At 46.1% G+C, this 12,887-nt stretch overlaps 1 protein-coding gene across 1 annotated transcript in view; it reads left to right on the forward strand.

Moving 5' to 3' along the window:
* The first annotated feature begins 247 nt into the window (after positions 1 to 247).
* The window catches only part of LOC111151963 (diacylglycerol kinase iota), a 432,202-nt gene continuing 419,562 nt past the window's right edge, over positions 248 to 12,887 (forward strand). The window contains exon 1 of the mRNA XM_022510212.1: positions 248 to 651. Coding sequence (XP_022365920.1) covers positions 248 to 651 — 404 coding nt within the window. The remainder of the gene's footprint in view (positions 652 to 12,887) is intronic.

Consider the following 12,887-nt stretch of genomic DNA (forward strand, 5'->3'; position numbering starts at 1 on the left):
CGTGCCCAGCGCCCCACGCCCGGGCGGCTCCTCGTCCCCTCCCTCTGTCCTCCCCTCCTGCAGCCCGACGCCTCAGGGCACAGTTCAGGTTCAGCTCTGACTCGTGCCCCCGATTTAGGAAAAGGCTAGGGGGGCTGGAGGGCGCGGGTTGGCAGAGGGGGGCGGAGGGAGGTGGCCTCTGATTGGTCGGGGAGGGGGAGTGGAGGCACGGAGTTTCCCACAATGCCCCGGTGCGGTGCAGCCGCGGATGGATGCTGCGGGAAGGGGCTGCCATTTGCTGCCCCTGCCAGCGGCGCGCGGACCTGCTCGCTCTCCCGCAGCGGCGGCCGCCGCCCGCGCCGTCAGCCGGCCCGGCCTCTGCAGCGCCGCCGCCTCGGCTCCCTCCGCGGCCGCCGGAGCGGTCGCCATGAACCCCAGCTCCTCGGCGGGAGAGGAGAAGGGGGCGACGGGCGGCAGCAGCGGCGGCGGAAGCGGCGCCGGGAGCTGCTGCCTGGGCGCCGAGGGCGGCGCGGAGCCGCGGGGCGCGGGGGCAGCGGCGGCGGTGGGGGCCGCTGCCCTGGAAGAGCCCGCGGCCGCCGGCCCGAAGGAGAAGGACGAGGCGCTGGAGGAGAAGCTGAGGAACTTAACTTTCCGGAAGCAGGTCTCTTACAGGTAGGCGCGGGAGCCGGGGCGGCGGGGACACAGGTGCCGCCGCGGGGCTGAGACCCGCTCGTGTCCCTCACAGAGGGGCTTCCCCGGAGTTGGGGGCACCTGGCGCGCTCTCTCGCGCGCGCTCTCCTTCTCTCTCTTCCTCTCTCCCCCTTGTGGGGAGATGTATTTTCTTCTCAGCCCGGCGTTCTGGGCTGGAGGGAAGCTAGGTGTGCGCGGCTTCCCTGTGGAACAGGACCGAAGACTGGGTCCCTGAGGTCAGAACAACAACAAATGCGTGTGTGCGCCGGAGGGGGCTGCCGACACAGGTGGAGATGCCTAGTTTTCTTGAGAGAAGTCTTCAAAGTTGTCCCTACGCCGGTGTCATCTGTAACCACTCCCCCTACCTTCTAGATTTCCTTGGATGAACCTTTGGCACTAACTTGATAGTTGAGATCGCCCTCCAGGCAGGAGAGAACAGCGCTGTACTGAAGAGAAATCCTTAGGGAAGTCGGCCCTGCCCCGAAATCTCCCATGAAGGAAGGGTCGCTGTGGATCTAAGTCTGTAGATACCCAGCTGGTTAGGGGGTTACCTGCACACGTGCTCTCTCCCCCTCCCCGGGGTGTGCCCAGCGGGAGGGGGTGGGGACCCACTGGCAAGCCAGGGGTGAGCGCGAGCATGGGACCACGCTTGCCCCTGAGGATGGATGCATTTGTGAGACAAGGACAGTGTAGGATAAATGGCCACCAAATTATGATAAAAGATTACCCCACATCGCTCAGGATCTAAAAATGAGAAATGAGGATTTGGTAGGTTCTCGTGCTGTGCCTCGCCACCCCCAGCCCTAGGCAAGAATAACGACTTTGAGAGATTTGGAGAGTTTCAGAGACTACCCTTACTGCTTTGTTAGTTTTAAAGTCCAGATCCTACATAAGCAGAGAATTACAAAAATTTGCACTTGCTAGAGCTCTGAGCATTTCTGGAAAAGGGGTCAGTCAAGACATTATTGTGACCCTACTCCCTTGAGCCTGCAGTCCTTTCCAGAAACCCATATAAAGTATTAAGCCTGCCACACCATGTGCTGTTATGTAAGCAAAAGCAGATGACAGAGGTGTGTGGGCTTGTGAGGGTGTGTGTGTGTGTTTATGGGGGCATGTATGTGAATCACTGGGATCCCCGTAGGCATTGTCTGGACAGGAGGCCCCAGACACTGGGGCATGGGCTCTGTGTCTAAGTGTTGGTTGGCTTCCGATGACTCGGAAGAGGTCTTGCTGGTGAGGCTGTTGCTCCCGCATCCCTCGCGTGCATTTTGTTTGCTGTGCGTTGCGGGAGTTTCCCACTTAACTTGCTCTTTTAGTTACTCACATAGATGAGGATCAAATGAATCTTTCTCTTTATATTTTTTGGTTTCTAAAAATAGATAGGTGCTGGAGAGTAGGGTAGCTCTAGGGAGGTATGCTAGGACACAGGCAGTTCTACTTCCTAGTAATGATGGCCTGACTGGCCCTTAGGGAATCAGAGACTACATTCAGCCTAATTTAGGAACCCTGAGTTGGAAGGGCTTGATTACATTAAGCCCATTGTGGGTCTGGGCTCCTGTGCTGAGAAATTCTCCTGAGTTCATGGTATTCATCAGACTCCTCCCTGTTCCAGGTAGGGCTGCAAAGCCCCCGTTTGCAAGGGAAATCATTTCAGCTTGCCTCCTGGCAGGGGTCATCCTCTGAGCCTCTCTCTTGGACCTGGGTACTGTGTGAGTGGGACATGGCTTCTTGGATTGCACGCTCACACGTGCATGTGTAAGTGCATGCACCCACAAACGTAGGACAGAGCATTTTTTTAATAAAATAAAAACAACAATACTGCATTTGCCTTCCAATCCATAGAGGCGGATCCCACTTTGTGAACATTCCCCTTTACCATCTCTAATTCAGGGAACCACCTGCATCAGTCACCTTAGGTGGGTCGTTAAAAATGCCTGCCACCCCAGGCTCACAAAATCAGTCTGTGCGTGGGAATTTTTAACATCCTCCTCAGGCACTGCTTAAGTACATTGCTTTCTGAGGACTGCTGCCCTGTTTTCCCCCAAAGGCTAAACGATTGATCTTTGGGCTCTCGAGTAGTGCCCAGCCAAACAAGGCCAGGCTGTCACAACGCCAGAGGAAAGAGAGTGGAAAGACAGGTGAATTCATCTGGCCCATGTTTGTCCTGGGTAACCGGCAGAGTGTCTCCATTTTTATTACTCTTATTATTTTGTTTCGAGTTATGGTGAATGGCCACCCCACTCGCCATGGCCGCCATTCCTGCCGGATTCAGATGGAGCTGGGCCTTGATCATTTTGCTAGTGGGTTAAGAAGTGGTCTGTGAGGAAAGTACAACTCTGGCTGGAGTGGGGCATGGGCTCCGCAGGGAGGACCCACCGTGTCACTCCCGGGGGGCACCCGAGGACAGTGCCTGGTGGGAGTTCACGGAGGGAGGTTGGCAATACCTCACAGGATGGAGCCTGAGTGAAGGGGTTCGCCAGGCGAATGTAGTATGGCTGCTTGTGTAAGGGGGGTCATTTGAGGTGGGGAAAGAGGAGAGGTGCGGGAGGTAAAAAATATCTTTTGAAGAACATGGGTATTTGCAGAATGACACTTGACAGGAAAGAAGAAGGGGGCTTGGGGAGAGGGTGTGCGTGTGCGTGTGTGTAGGGGGTCTCATCTGCTCCTTCTGTTGCTAAGGAACATATAAGCTAGATTTTAAAAATAAATGAGGAGTGGGTGGGCATATGCAGTGACTCCTGTCTTTTTAGGAACTGGAGCCCTTTACAAAAAGCCTTTAAATAACCATTTCTGGAGGCAGATTATTCATTTTGCTTGACTTTTACTTTGTTAAGTAAAATAAACTCCTTTATATACCCCTAGATTTCCCCTCATTATCTTTTCTTTCTTGGCTTTTTTTGGGGGGAACCATTTTCCCATGAGGAATTTTCCTTTATGTTAGAATCTGCTCCCCTAGAGCAAATAGTCTCTGTAGACTGTAAAGCTAAAGGTTTTAGAAGGCAGTGCAAGTGAGCTGGTACTTTTCTCTTAAAATTACTACTTCCTTTTTCTTTGCAAATTATGGTGCTGCAACAGGATACGTATGTGCCAACGACTATATAATGTGTAGGAACTTTTTTTTTTTTTTTAACTGCTGTAAGAATTCCCATTTAAATTAGTAAAAAAAAAAAAAAGTCTCTCAGAAATACACAGGGGAGGGGGAGGAGAGGGTAGCTGATGTTTATTGTCTTCCGTGCGCCAGGCCCTGCAACAATGATTATTGAATATGCCATCCTATTTACTTGTCTTGATAGTCCTATGGTGTGAGTGTGGTTATTTCTATTTTATAGAAATTAACTTGAGGTATCCAGCTTGGGTGGGAGGCGGAGTGGAAACCCAGATCTGACTCTGAAGCGTTCTCTCTTTAGACTACATTCTGCTTCCCTCAACATTCATTTCAGGTTCAAAGTCTCTCCACACGTGTGTGAGTGTGTGGGTGTGTGTGTGTGTGCAGTGCGAGCGGCTCTTTTGCCTCCTACGCCACAGGTCATTATATGTTATCTCTTACACTTGTTGGGTCGTATCCCTTTGGCTATATAATTTTCAGGAATCCCTCTGCTATTTCAGAAAAGGAATATAAATCCATGATCACCAAAACATATATTGGTTTTGCTTCTGAGCACAAAACCACCTACATGACACCTGCCATCACTATGAAGATACCCATGTTAGAGTTTTAGATGTCTTTGAATAAAAATTACACAGATGTAGTGTAGGTGAACCTAGATCCAGTGAAGAACTGGCCTGTGTGTACCTCCTTGAGCCACCCAAAATAAATGATGGGGCATGATTTCACTGGTAAGAAGGCCTGGACAACTACCGTTACTTCTACGATGTTGATGGTAGGCTTCAGTTTCTCCACTTATACACCAGAATGGTTCTGCCAAACTTCCTTACAGGAAGATTTTGGAATGAGGTAAAAGGAGCCAGCAGGAAGGATTAAAGTCCTTAGGCTAGACAACTTGGTTAAAAAAAAAAAAAAAAAGATTTATTATTCTTTACAGGTTGGTGATAAGAACGTAGTATTTCCATTTTTGTTTTGTCCTGCAAAGCAAGATTATGTGATTATAAGAAAGACCAGTGGGATGTAGAAAGCCAAGTAGGACGGCAGGTGCACTGTTTCTCCTCGCACGAGAATCCACTGTGTGTGGCAGAAGTTTTCTTCTCCTGGGTATCAGTGTATGGCATCCTCCTTTGTAAATCAGTTTTATTTATTTTATGTTTTATACATTTGTTCACTATTTAGAGCCTTTGGGATCAGATGAAAACTTTGGTTCTAATATAATGTTTTCTTCCTCAATAATTACTTAGGACTTGGCTAAATGTAGACTTCCTCAATCAGGACACCAACGGGGCAAGACTGCACTTGAACCAACGTTCAAGTGGTTCAGAACGTTGAACCACCAGAGTTCTTAATCTGCTCTAGTTGATCTTTCAGAGCCTTGGTTTCTATCATGGGAGAGTGACAGCATTGGACCCTGAGGTATCAGGGAGAGGAGGACATGAAGGGAGTTTTGCTGGTATTCATTTCTGCTGTGGGCAACAACAGCATTGCCTCATAGGGTCAAATTAAATTAGAGTAGAGCTAGCTCTTTGGAACATTTCACTAGTAGGAGAAAGCGAGGACTCCCAGTGAGGGTCCAGGCTGGCTGCACCTTCCCTGTCCGACAGGGCTGGGCTCTGGGATGCGTATCCTTTAGGCAACGTGAGTTGTTCCTGGAGTGGGCTCAGAGGCATTCACTGTGTGAAACTGGAAGCATCTGGAAGGACAATTGCTTAGATGTTGACTTGACATTTACTTTCTTACTTGGGTTTATGTTGATAACACTGATCCTAATTACTTTCTCTGAGACCTTATAATTTTAGTTTTAGGCTAGTAGTTACACCAAATCAAGGGTGGATAACTGAGGGATGAAGGTAAGGAGCAAAACAAAGCCTAAGCTGTGGGTTTCTTTCTTCCTTTTCTTTGAAATTTAATTTGCATGAAATAACTATAAAAATGGACTAATTTCACATTGTTTGAACTGGCTGGAGCTATCTGAACTGTTGGAATTGTTTGAACTGGTCGGAATGTTATTCCTACTGCAAGGCATAACAAACCAATGCAATGTAGAGGAAGATTAAAGAAATTAAAATGCCAAGTTATGTCTGCTTGCACTTGATGCCTCCATAATTCCTCTCTGGCTTGTTCACCAGGCAAACTGCTCTGAGGAGTAAGCTCCAGAGTGTCCCCTTTCTGTGATAGGTGTAGGGTCTTCCCATGTGCTCACATGGCACTTTCAGAAAGCTATGTTCAGACTTTAGTATAATTTTCTGGCTAGGATTTGAAACCGGCACCTTCTAGCTGGTCTTGGCCATGTTAGATAAACCCTTTCAGGCCTGGCATGTTCATTTCTGAAATGGGCTAGTCGTAATACCTACCTTCGAGGTTTGTGATGAGAATTGCACCAGTTACCTTATGCAAAGGACTTCGCAGAGTGCCTTGCATAGAGTTAACTTTTCCCATTATTATTATTCCCTGTTAGGTTGTTCACTCCTCTGAAGATGCAAATTACACCTTACCATTTGAATCTCTGAATCCTGTTCTTATTACTCAGTAGGTGTTGGGTAAATATTTATTGGATGAAGGAATTTAATTGCCTTCTTTAAATAAACTACTATCGTTACCATTTTCCCTGTCCATCTCAGGATAATTGTGATTTTCCTTTCCACTAAAAGGTTTGCCTTTTTCTCGCTTACACTTTGTCCAACAGCCCAGAACTGTGTTTCTGTTTACAGCTTCCTGTGCGAGTACCTGCATCAGCTGTGTAGCCAGCTGTCGGAGGCTGGAGAAGGGTGGCAGTACTCTTCCTTAACCAGCTATTTGCAGCTTGTCAAAGAAAAGGCCTTAATTTGCCTTCTGAGTAGCACTAATTAGCTCTCTGGCTCTCTTTCTGCCTGTCTCATCCCCTTCCAAGGGGGCATCATTGATTTCCTCCTCGGGGAGTTTTTCTGTGGACTTCTTCTGTGGTTAGAACTCAGAACAACAGAGTTGGCTACACCCCACCCCCCACCCCCCACCTCTGCCAGTTTCTGGAATCTGTCCTGACTGCTGTCTTGGCCAGCCCCAGGTTGTGACTCCAGCAGCCTCCCTGCTGTGTTACTTCACTCCGTCCTTATAGTTCACCTGAGTGACTTTGGTGCAAAAGTTATTTTAGGAAGAATTCCTTTGTCAACTTAGTGACTCTTAGCTTTGGTTTTGTTTTTCACTCAACTCAATAATAAATCCTTCCCAAAAGTGCCAGCTGTTTTTAATTCATGTATTTGAAGGCTGGCTGGTGAGGGTCCTGACCCCCACAGTGTTCAGAGGGAGGGAGCATGAGCACTGTGGTGGTCTTTCAGAGAAAATCCAGTCATCAGGTGTGTGCGCACTGGCTGAGGAAGGGGGCTGTGCTTGGGTAGAGGTGGGAAAAAGGGCCTTCGCAGATGATTTTCATGGTCTTTCCTTCCAACCCTGAGGCTTTGTGAGTCTTTGAAAGGGTGCAAATGCTGTTTTTTAAAGGCAACAGCTTTCTGACAGGGACTTCTGTGGTCCTTAACCTCCCTGCATTTTGCGTAAGTGGAGATTTGCTGTTAGATTTTCAGATTCAGAAATAATGCTCCAGAAGCACCTGGGTGGCTCAGTGGGTTAAGCATCTGCCTTCAGCTCAGGTCATGATCCCAGGGTCCTGGGATCAAGCCCCGCATTGGGCTCTCTGCTCCGCAGGGACCCTGCTCCCCACCCCCCAGCCCCCGCCTGCCTCTCTGCATACTTGTGATCTCTGTCTGTCAAATAAATAATAAAAATTTAAAAATCTGTTAAAAAAAGGGGGGGGAAACCCTTAAAAAAATAGAAAAAGAAATAATGCTCCAATAAGAACCAATTCTGATTTAAGCTATAACATTAATGGTCTGACTTGCTGGATGCAGTGGGGATACAATCAAAGCTTAAAACAGTAAGAATTAAACCTTAACCAAATCTCATTGTCCCTACTCTTCAATGTCATGAGAGACAGGTAGCATTGTAACAGCCCTGACTCTAGAGTGCTCCCACAGGGGTTCAGTTCTCAGCCTATCTCTGTCTGCTGTGTGACCTCAGGCAAGTTGCTTAATCTCTCTGTGTCTTACTTTCTTCATCTATAAGCTGGTAGTGTAGGAGTACTTCAACTTGTGGGATTGTTGAAAGGTTGATATTCAAATTGTTGCCTGTCACAAAGCAAGCCATGAGTGTTTGTTAGAAGGGTGTCTTTCATACTCAAGTCCAATTAAGGAGATTTGTTTTTTATTCAAAATGTTGAACATTAGTCAAATGTCAGTAGCTAGCAATGAAATTAGTCAGATAATATGAAAATAAGATAGCTTTAGACTTAGGAAATTTAGTTTACAGGTTTTGGCATTCACCGAGGTATAGACTATGCACTTTGCCTTTCATAATTTATCAAAAATGAGTTGACTCTTACCAGAGAGTGTGAAGGGGATCGAGCTGCCTGGGAGTGCTGCGGAAATTGGAGTAGGCAGAAAGCCAAGGTCAGAGAAGATGGGCATGGCGAGTGTGCAGAGCCATGGTGCTCCCTGCCCCCAACCAAACCGGTCATTTGGGGGCAGGAAGCCAGACCTAGAGGATTGGGTAACAGGGGTCCGAGAGCTTCAAATATCAGGAATAGATAAGTAGATCAAGACAGAGGTCCTAGAAATAGAGTTGTCACCAAGGACCACAGGACAGGGGTTATTCCTCTCCTGGCCTGGGTCAATGATGTCTGCTCTGTGTGTCCAGACAATGGCTGGCAATCAGAGAAAAAGCTTCCCAGATGCTACCTGTCCTGGATTATTTCAGAAATGGAAGGATCAGCCTTCTGGGATGTTCTGTCCATTTCTCAACGAGGCCAAACAACAGAATTGACATTTTAAAATTGTAGGTGATTATTAAATATTTGTTGAACAAATAGAACTGGCTTAGGACTGTGGAATAAGTACTGAGGAAGTTAATTCATTTTTTTTTTTTTCCTACAAAAGGCAAAGGAAAGGTGATTTGGTTGCTTTTGTATATCATGTAGGTTTTCAGGAAATAGCCAGAAAATAGACTCCTTGGAAAGTCCAAGGTACATTTTTAAAATGTGCCATTCCTTTGTAAATCAGAAAGATGTCAAAAATACTATGGAAAAATATATTTTTGTTTTAAAAACACTTGAAAGCAATTTGTTTAAAGATGAAATGGGGCTTTATATAAGCTTATGCGGAAGCAGTTGGAAAGGGTTCCACATGTCACTTTTGAGACAAACTTCTGGAGCATTCTTCAAACTGAAAGGACAATGTTCTCATCCTTGTCCTTATGTATGTAACCGGGTTTGAGGCAATCTCTCTCTGAGACAGAGAGCATTCCCTGTAGGGGTTTTTGAGAAAAGAGACTGATTTAAAACGGTTTCTTCCTTTTAAATTGGCCCCCTCTCCATGCAAAGACTAAGCTATAGCATATTTTTGTCTCTCTCCAATTGAAGCACTGTCCTCAGCATCTGAAGTAAGACAGGAAGTGGAAAAACCTTGAACCCCTGAAGCCTCAGAGTGTGATCTTCCCTGGCAGAGTGAATACCCCTGGGACCGCTGAGCTTTCCTGGTCTGCCCTGCCTTTTCTCACATTGGCCCCAAACCAGTAGATGCCACTTGTTCCTGTCCTTCCCAGTGGCCTCAGACAGACCATTCCCCAAGGCAGCAAAGACAGCGCACCGACTTGTGAAGTTTTCGTGCAGAGCAGCTAAGAGAAGAAACAAGTTCTTCTTAGGGTTCAGACTTAGACTGCGAGTGTTAATTTACTTAACTACCTACTTGTGACTATTAGCCGGTATAAGGTACTGATTTTTATTAAGTGTTTACTCTGTGCCAAGAGCTGTTAAATATTTTATAGATAGTATTTCACTGACACCTCATTGAAGTCGGAACTATTATTGCTTCCATTTTACAGATAAGTGTATTGAGGCTTCGAGTTTAAGCAAGTGGCCTGAGGTCAGAAAGCTAGTGATGAAAGCTAATGGCACAGTTAATATCCATGCCCCTGTTTGCCTATCACTTTCCTAATGCAACTTTTCACACTGGTTCTTCTTTTACCCTTTCCCACCACCTGTGTGCCAACAGCCCTATTTTCACTATCTGATGGTTTATTAGACTCACATCTCCAGAGAGGAGAGACCCATGGGTCCATCACTTTGGTGGGTCCAGCTAGTCCTGACCCAGGACACAGAGACGGGTTGACTGGCCAACAGAGCAAGAATTCCTTTCCTGTCCAAGGGCGCCCTCAGCTCTGTGAAGAGCTCTATGGCACCGGCAACTGTGGGTGGCCGAGATCGAGCTTTCCATGGGGGCTCTTTCTACAACTCTGCGAATTTTCCATCGCCTGAGATGGGGGAATAAATCCAGGTTCCTGGGGCGGGGAAGTGATTTTCAGGAATTATAGCCCAGAACGTCTTCCTTATTTCAGATTCTACTTCCAGTACAAGACCTTGTGATTTTTTGGAAGGAGAGTGGGATTTGAGGGGTTGGTTAACACTACAACGGCTTGGGGGTCCAGCGAAGAAGCAAGGACTGATTTATGTGTACCATTTGTGATTGAAATGGCACAATAAGCACCACTGGACTTTGTAACAAATAAGTATTCTTAGGAGACTTGAGCCTCTACCTTTAACTGGAGGGCCTGGTTAGACGGTGAGTGCTTGCAGGATAAGTTTATTCAGAACAACACCCTTCAGAATTCACAAGTATTTGCATGTGTGCTGTTATACTCACCTAGAAAGTTCCAAAGGATGATTTTTAAAAACCTGAGTCATTCTTTCCCGTTTGAAGAAAACCTTCAGAATTTCTTAGCAAAATAAATCTCTAGTTCAAAAATAAACGACAAAGCTATTTAAAGATTAAAACAGAAGCTTTCTATGAGCCAGTGTGGAATTATAACAAAATCTAAGGGATTTTTTTTTTTTAAAGACAGATTTCTGGAGATTTCTTACACTGTTAATACTGACTAAATTTCTGTACTTATAATAAAAATGCGTGTGGCGCTTTTCGGGCTTTACCGTTTATAAACTGCTTTCATGTACTTGATCTAATTTTACTCTCAGAAGAGTCTTGGGCAACAGGTGGAGTAGGTACTGCTTTTCTAGCCATGATACATTTCAGGAAACAGTCATGACCTCTAAGGGAGTATCCAAAAGCCACAGGCCAGTCAGGGGCCCTGCCCATCTTAAGCTGGCTTTTGGATGTTAAGTCTCATGTTCTTTTCACTTTGGGGCCCTGCTTCCATGCACCGCTCCCCGGGAAGGTTGATAGCAACCTCTCTCTTTTGTTAATTTTATTTACTTGCACTTATCTCCATTGTTAATCACAGTGGACAAAGTTGGAATCAGTCAGTGGCTGGCATTTCAAATCCATATCGCATCGACAAGGAGGATGACCTCGTTGTCAACCTCATTTACTCTTTCTGTAGATTCAAAAACGTGAAACCGCCCGCGGGATGGTTTATGTTTAACGCTCCTTCTACTGGGGGGAAAAAAAGAGAAATATTCAGGCTCTTCCTCTGCCTTAGTTGCTAAGCAGCAGCCATGCCATTGTAAAGGTGATTCGGTTCAAGGAATGACATAGGTGTTCCAGGAAGAGCATTTCATTTTTACAGCAACCGCATTTCATATCTCTGTATAGCGTGTGCTTCTGTGGCTCAGGGATTTTAGGGGGAGAAGTGGGCACCTCAACACATTTGTTGAGTATGTGGAGAAAATTCTGTATAGCTGATCACCGAATAACCAAACTCCCGTGATCTGTGACTACGATTGCGCAACACCTACAAGTTCCTTGCACTTTGAAGGATTTGGAAGTGTCTCCAGAAAACACGACTGCCAAAGAGGTATGCTTTGGAGGCCGTGTTGGACATCGGCATGGAATGTTCTGGATAGTTTAGAATTTGAGGTTTTTGGAGTACCATGGCCTAGAGTAGAATTTGGTTGCAGCGAGGAGTTGGATCGTGGGCAAGATTTCATTGTATTGGGATTTTGCTGGCAGGTGAAGGCTTTTAAAAATGAAGATAAAATACTCTACATGGCTCACGCAAGTCTTGGAGTTTAGTTTAATCAAAAAGCATATGAGTAGAGAGGAAGGCATGTATCTAAGACATGGGTGTGTGTGATTCTTCCATGTGTGTGTAGAAGAGGAGATTGTCAAATTTCAGAGCTGTGAGGTGATGTATTTTTTCAGGTCGCACTGTCGTTAATTTTGAAGTCTGCGTGATCCATGTGGGCGAGCCTATGGCCCTGCTTTTCCAGGCATTTCTGCCATCTCTGCTCTAGCTTATACAGACCGCTGTGAAATTTATGTGTATCCAGACAAATGTATTTTCTTAAGCGAACTGCTTCATGGGAACTGTAAAGGGAGCAAACTTTGTTGTTTTCTAGGAGCACGCTGCACACCACAACTTCCCCAGTCCGCTCCCCAGGCCATTTGAGAGAGAACACCTCTCTCCGGGAGCAGATGGGATGCTTGGAAGCTGGTCTTTAACTTCCAGTAAATTGCCCTCCCATTTATGGCAAAGTACCTCTTCCAGGAACTAGAAGTAATGTTCAGAAGAAATAATACATGGATGAACCCACAAATGGCGAACAGTTATTCCCACTGTGGTGTGGGTTCATTAGCAGAGTTGTTTTTAGCATCTCCCCGGCAATTAGTGCTTCTCAGCTACTTCATTGTGCACTTTTTACAATTACTTAAAACGGCTTTAGGGAAGCAGTTCTGGTGTTATAGGAAACCGTTATCTAAATGGGGAAGTCAAGTCAAGAGGTCTGGAAAGGAGAGGACTGGAATCATTGACTTCTCTCCTGGCACGAAGCCGTAGAGAGGTCAGAGGCTCCATATCTTTCAGAAAAAGCACCTCTGAGGTGCTCAATGGTATATTCTCAGCCTTATTAATAGTGATATTACCAATTACCAACAATAACATTTTTTCAAGTCTCATTATATGTGCTGGGAGCTGTGCTAAATGATTGACATACTTTATTCCAGTTAATTCTTGCAATGATTTTATGAGGTAGGTGCTGTTACTATTTCCAGTTTTACAGAAGAGGTAACTGAGGCACAGGGTAAGGAAGCAGCTTCTTAGCACTTCACATCTAGCAAGCAATGGAGCCAGGATT

The sequence above is a fragment of the Enhydra lutris genome, unplaced genomic scaffold (assembly GCF_002288905.1).
Source record: "Enhydra lutris kenyoni isolate GAN:26980312 unplaced genomic scaffold, ASM228890v2 scaffoldscaffold27, whole genome shotgun sequence".
Taxonomy (NCBI): Eukaryota; Metazoa; Chordata; class Mammalia; order Carnivora; family Mustelidae; genus Enhydra; species Enhydra lutris.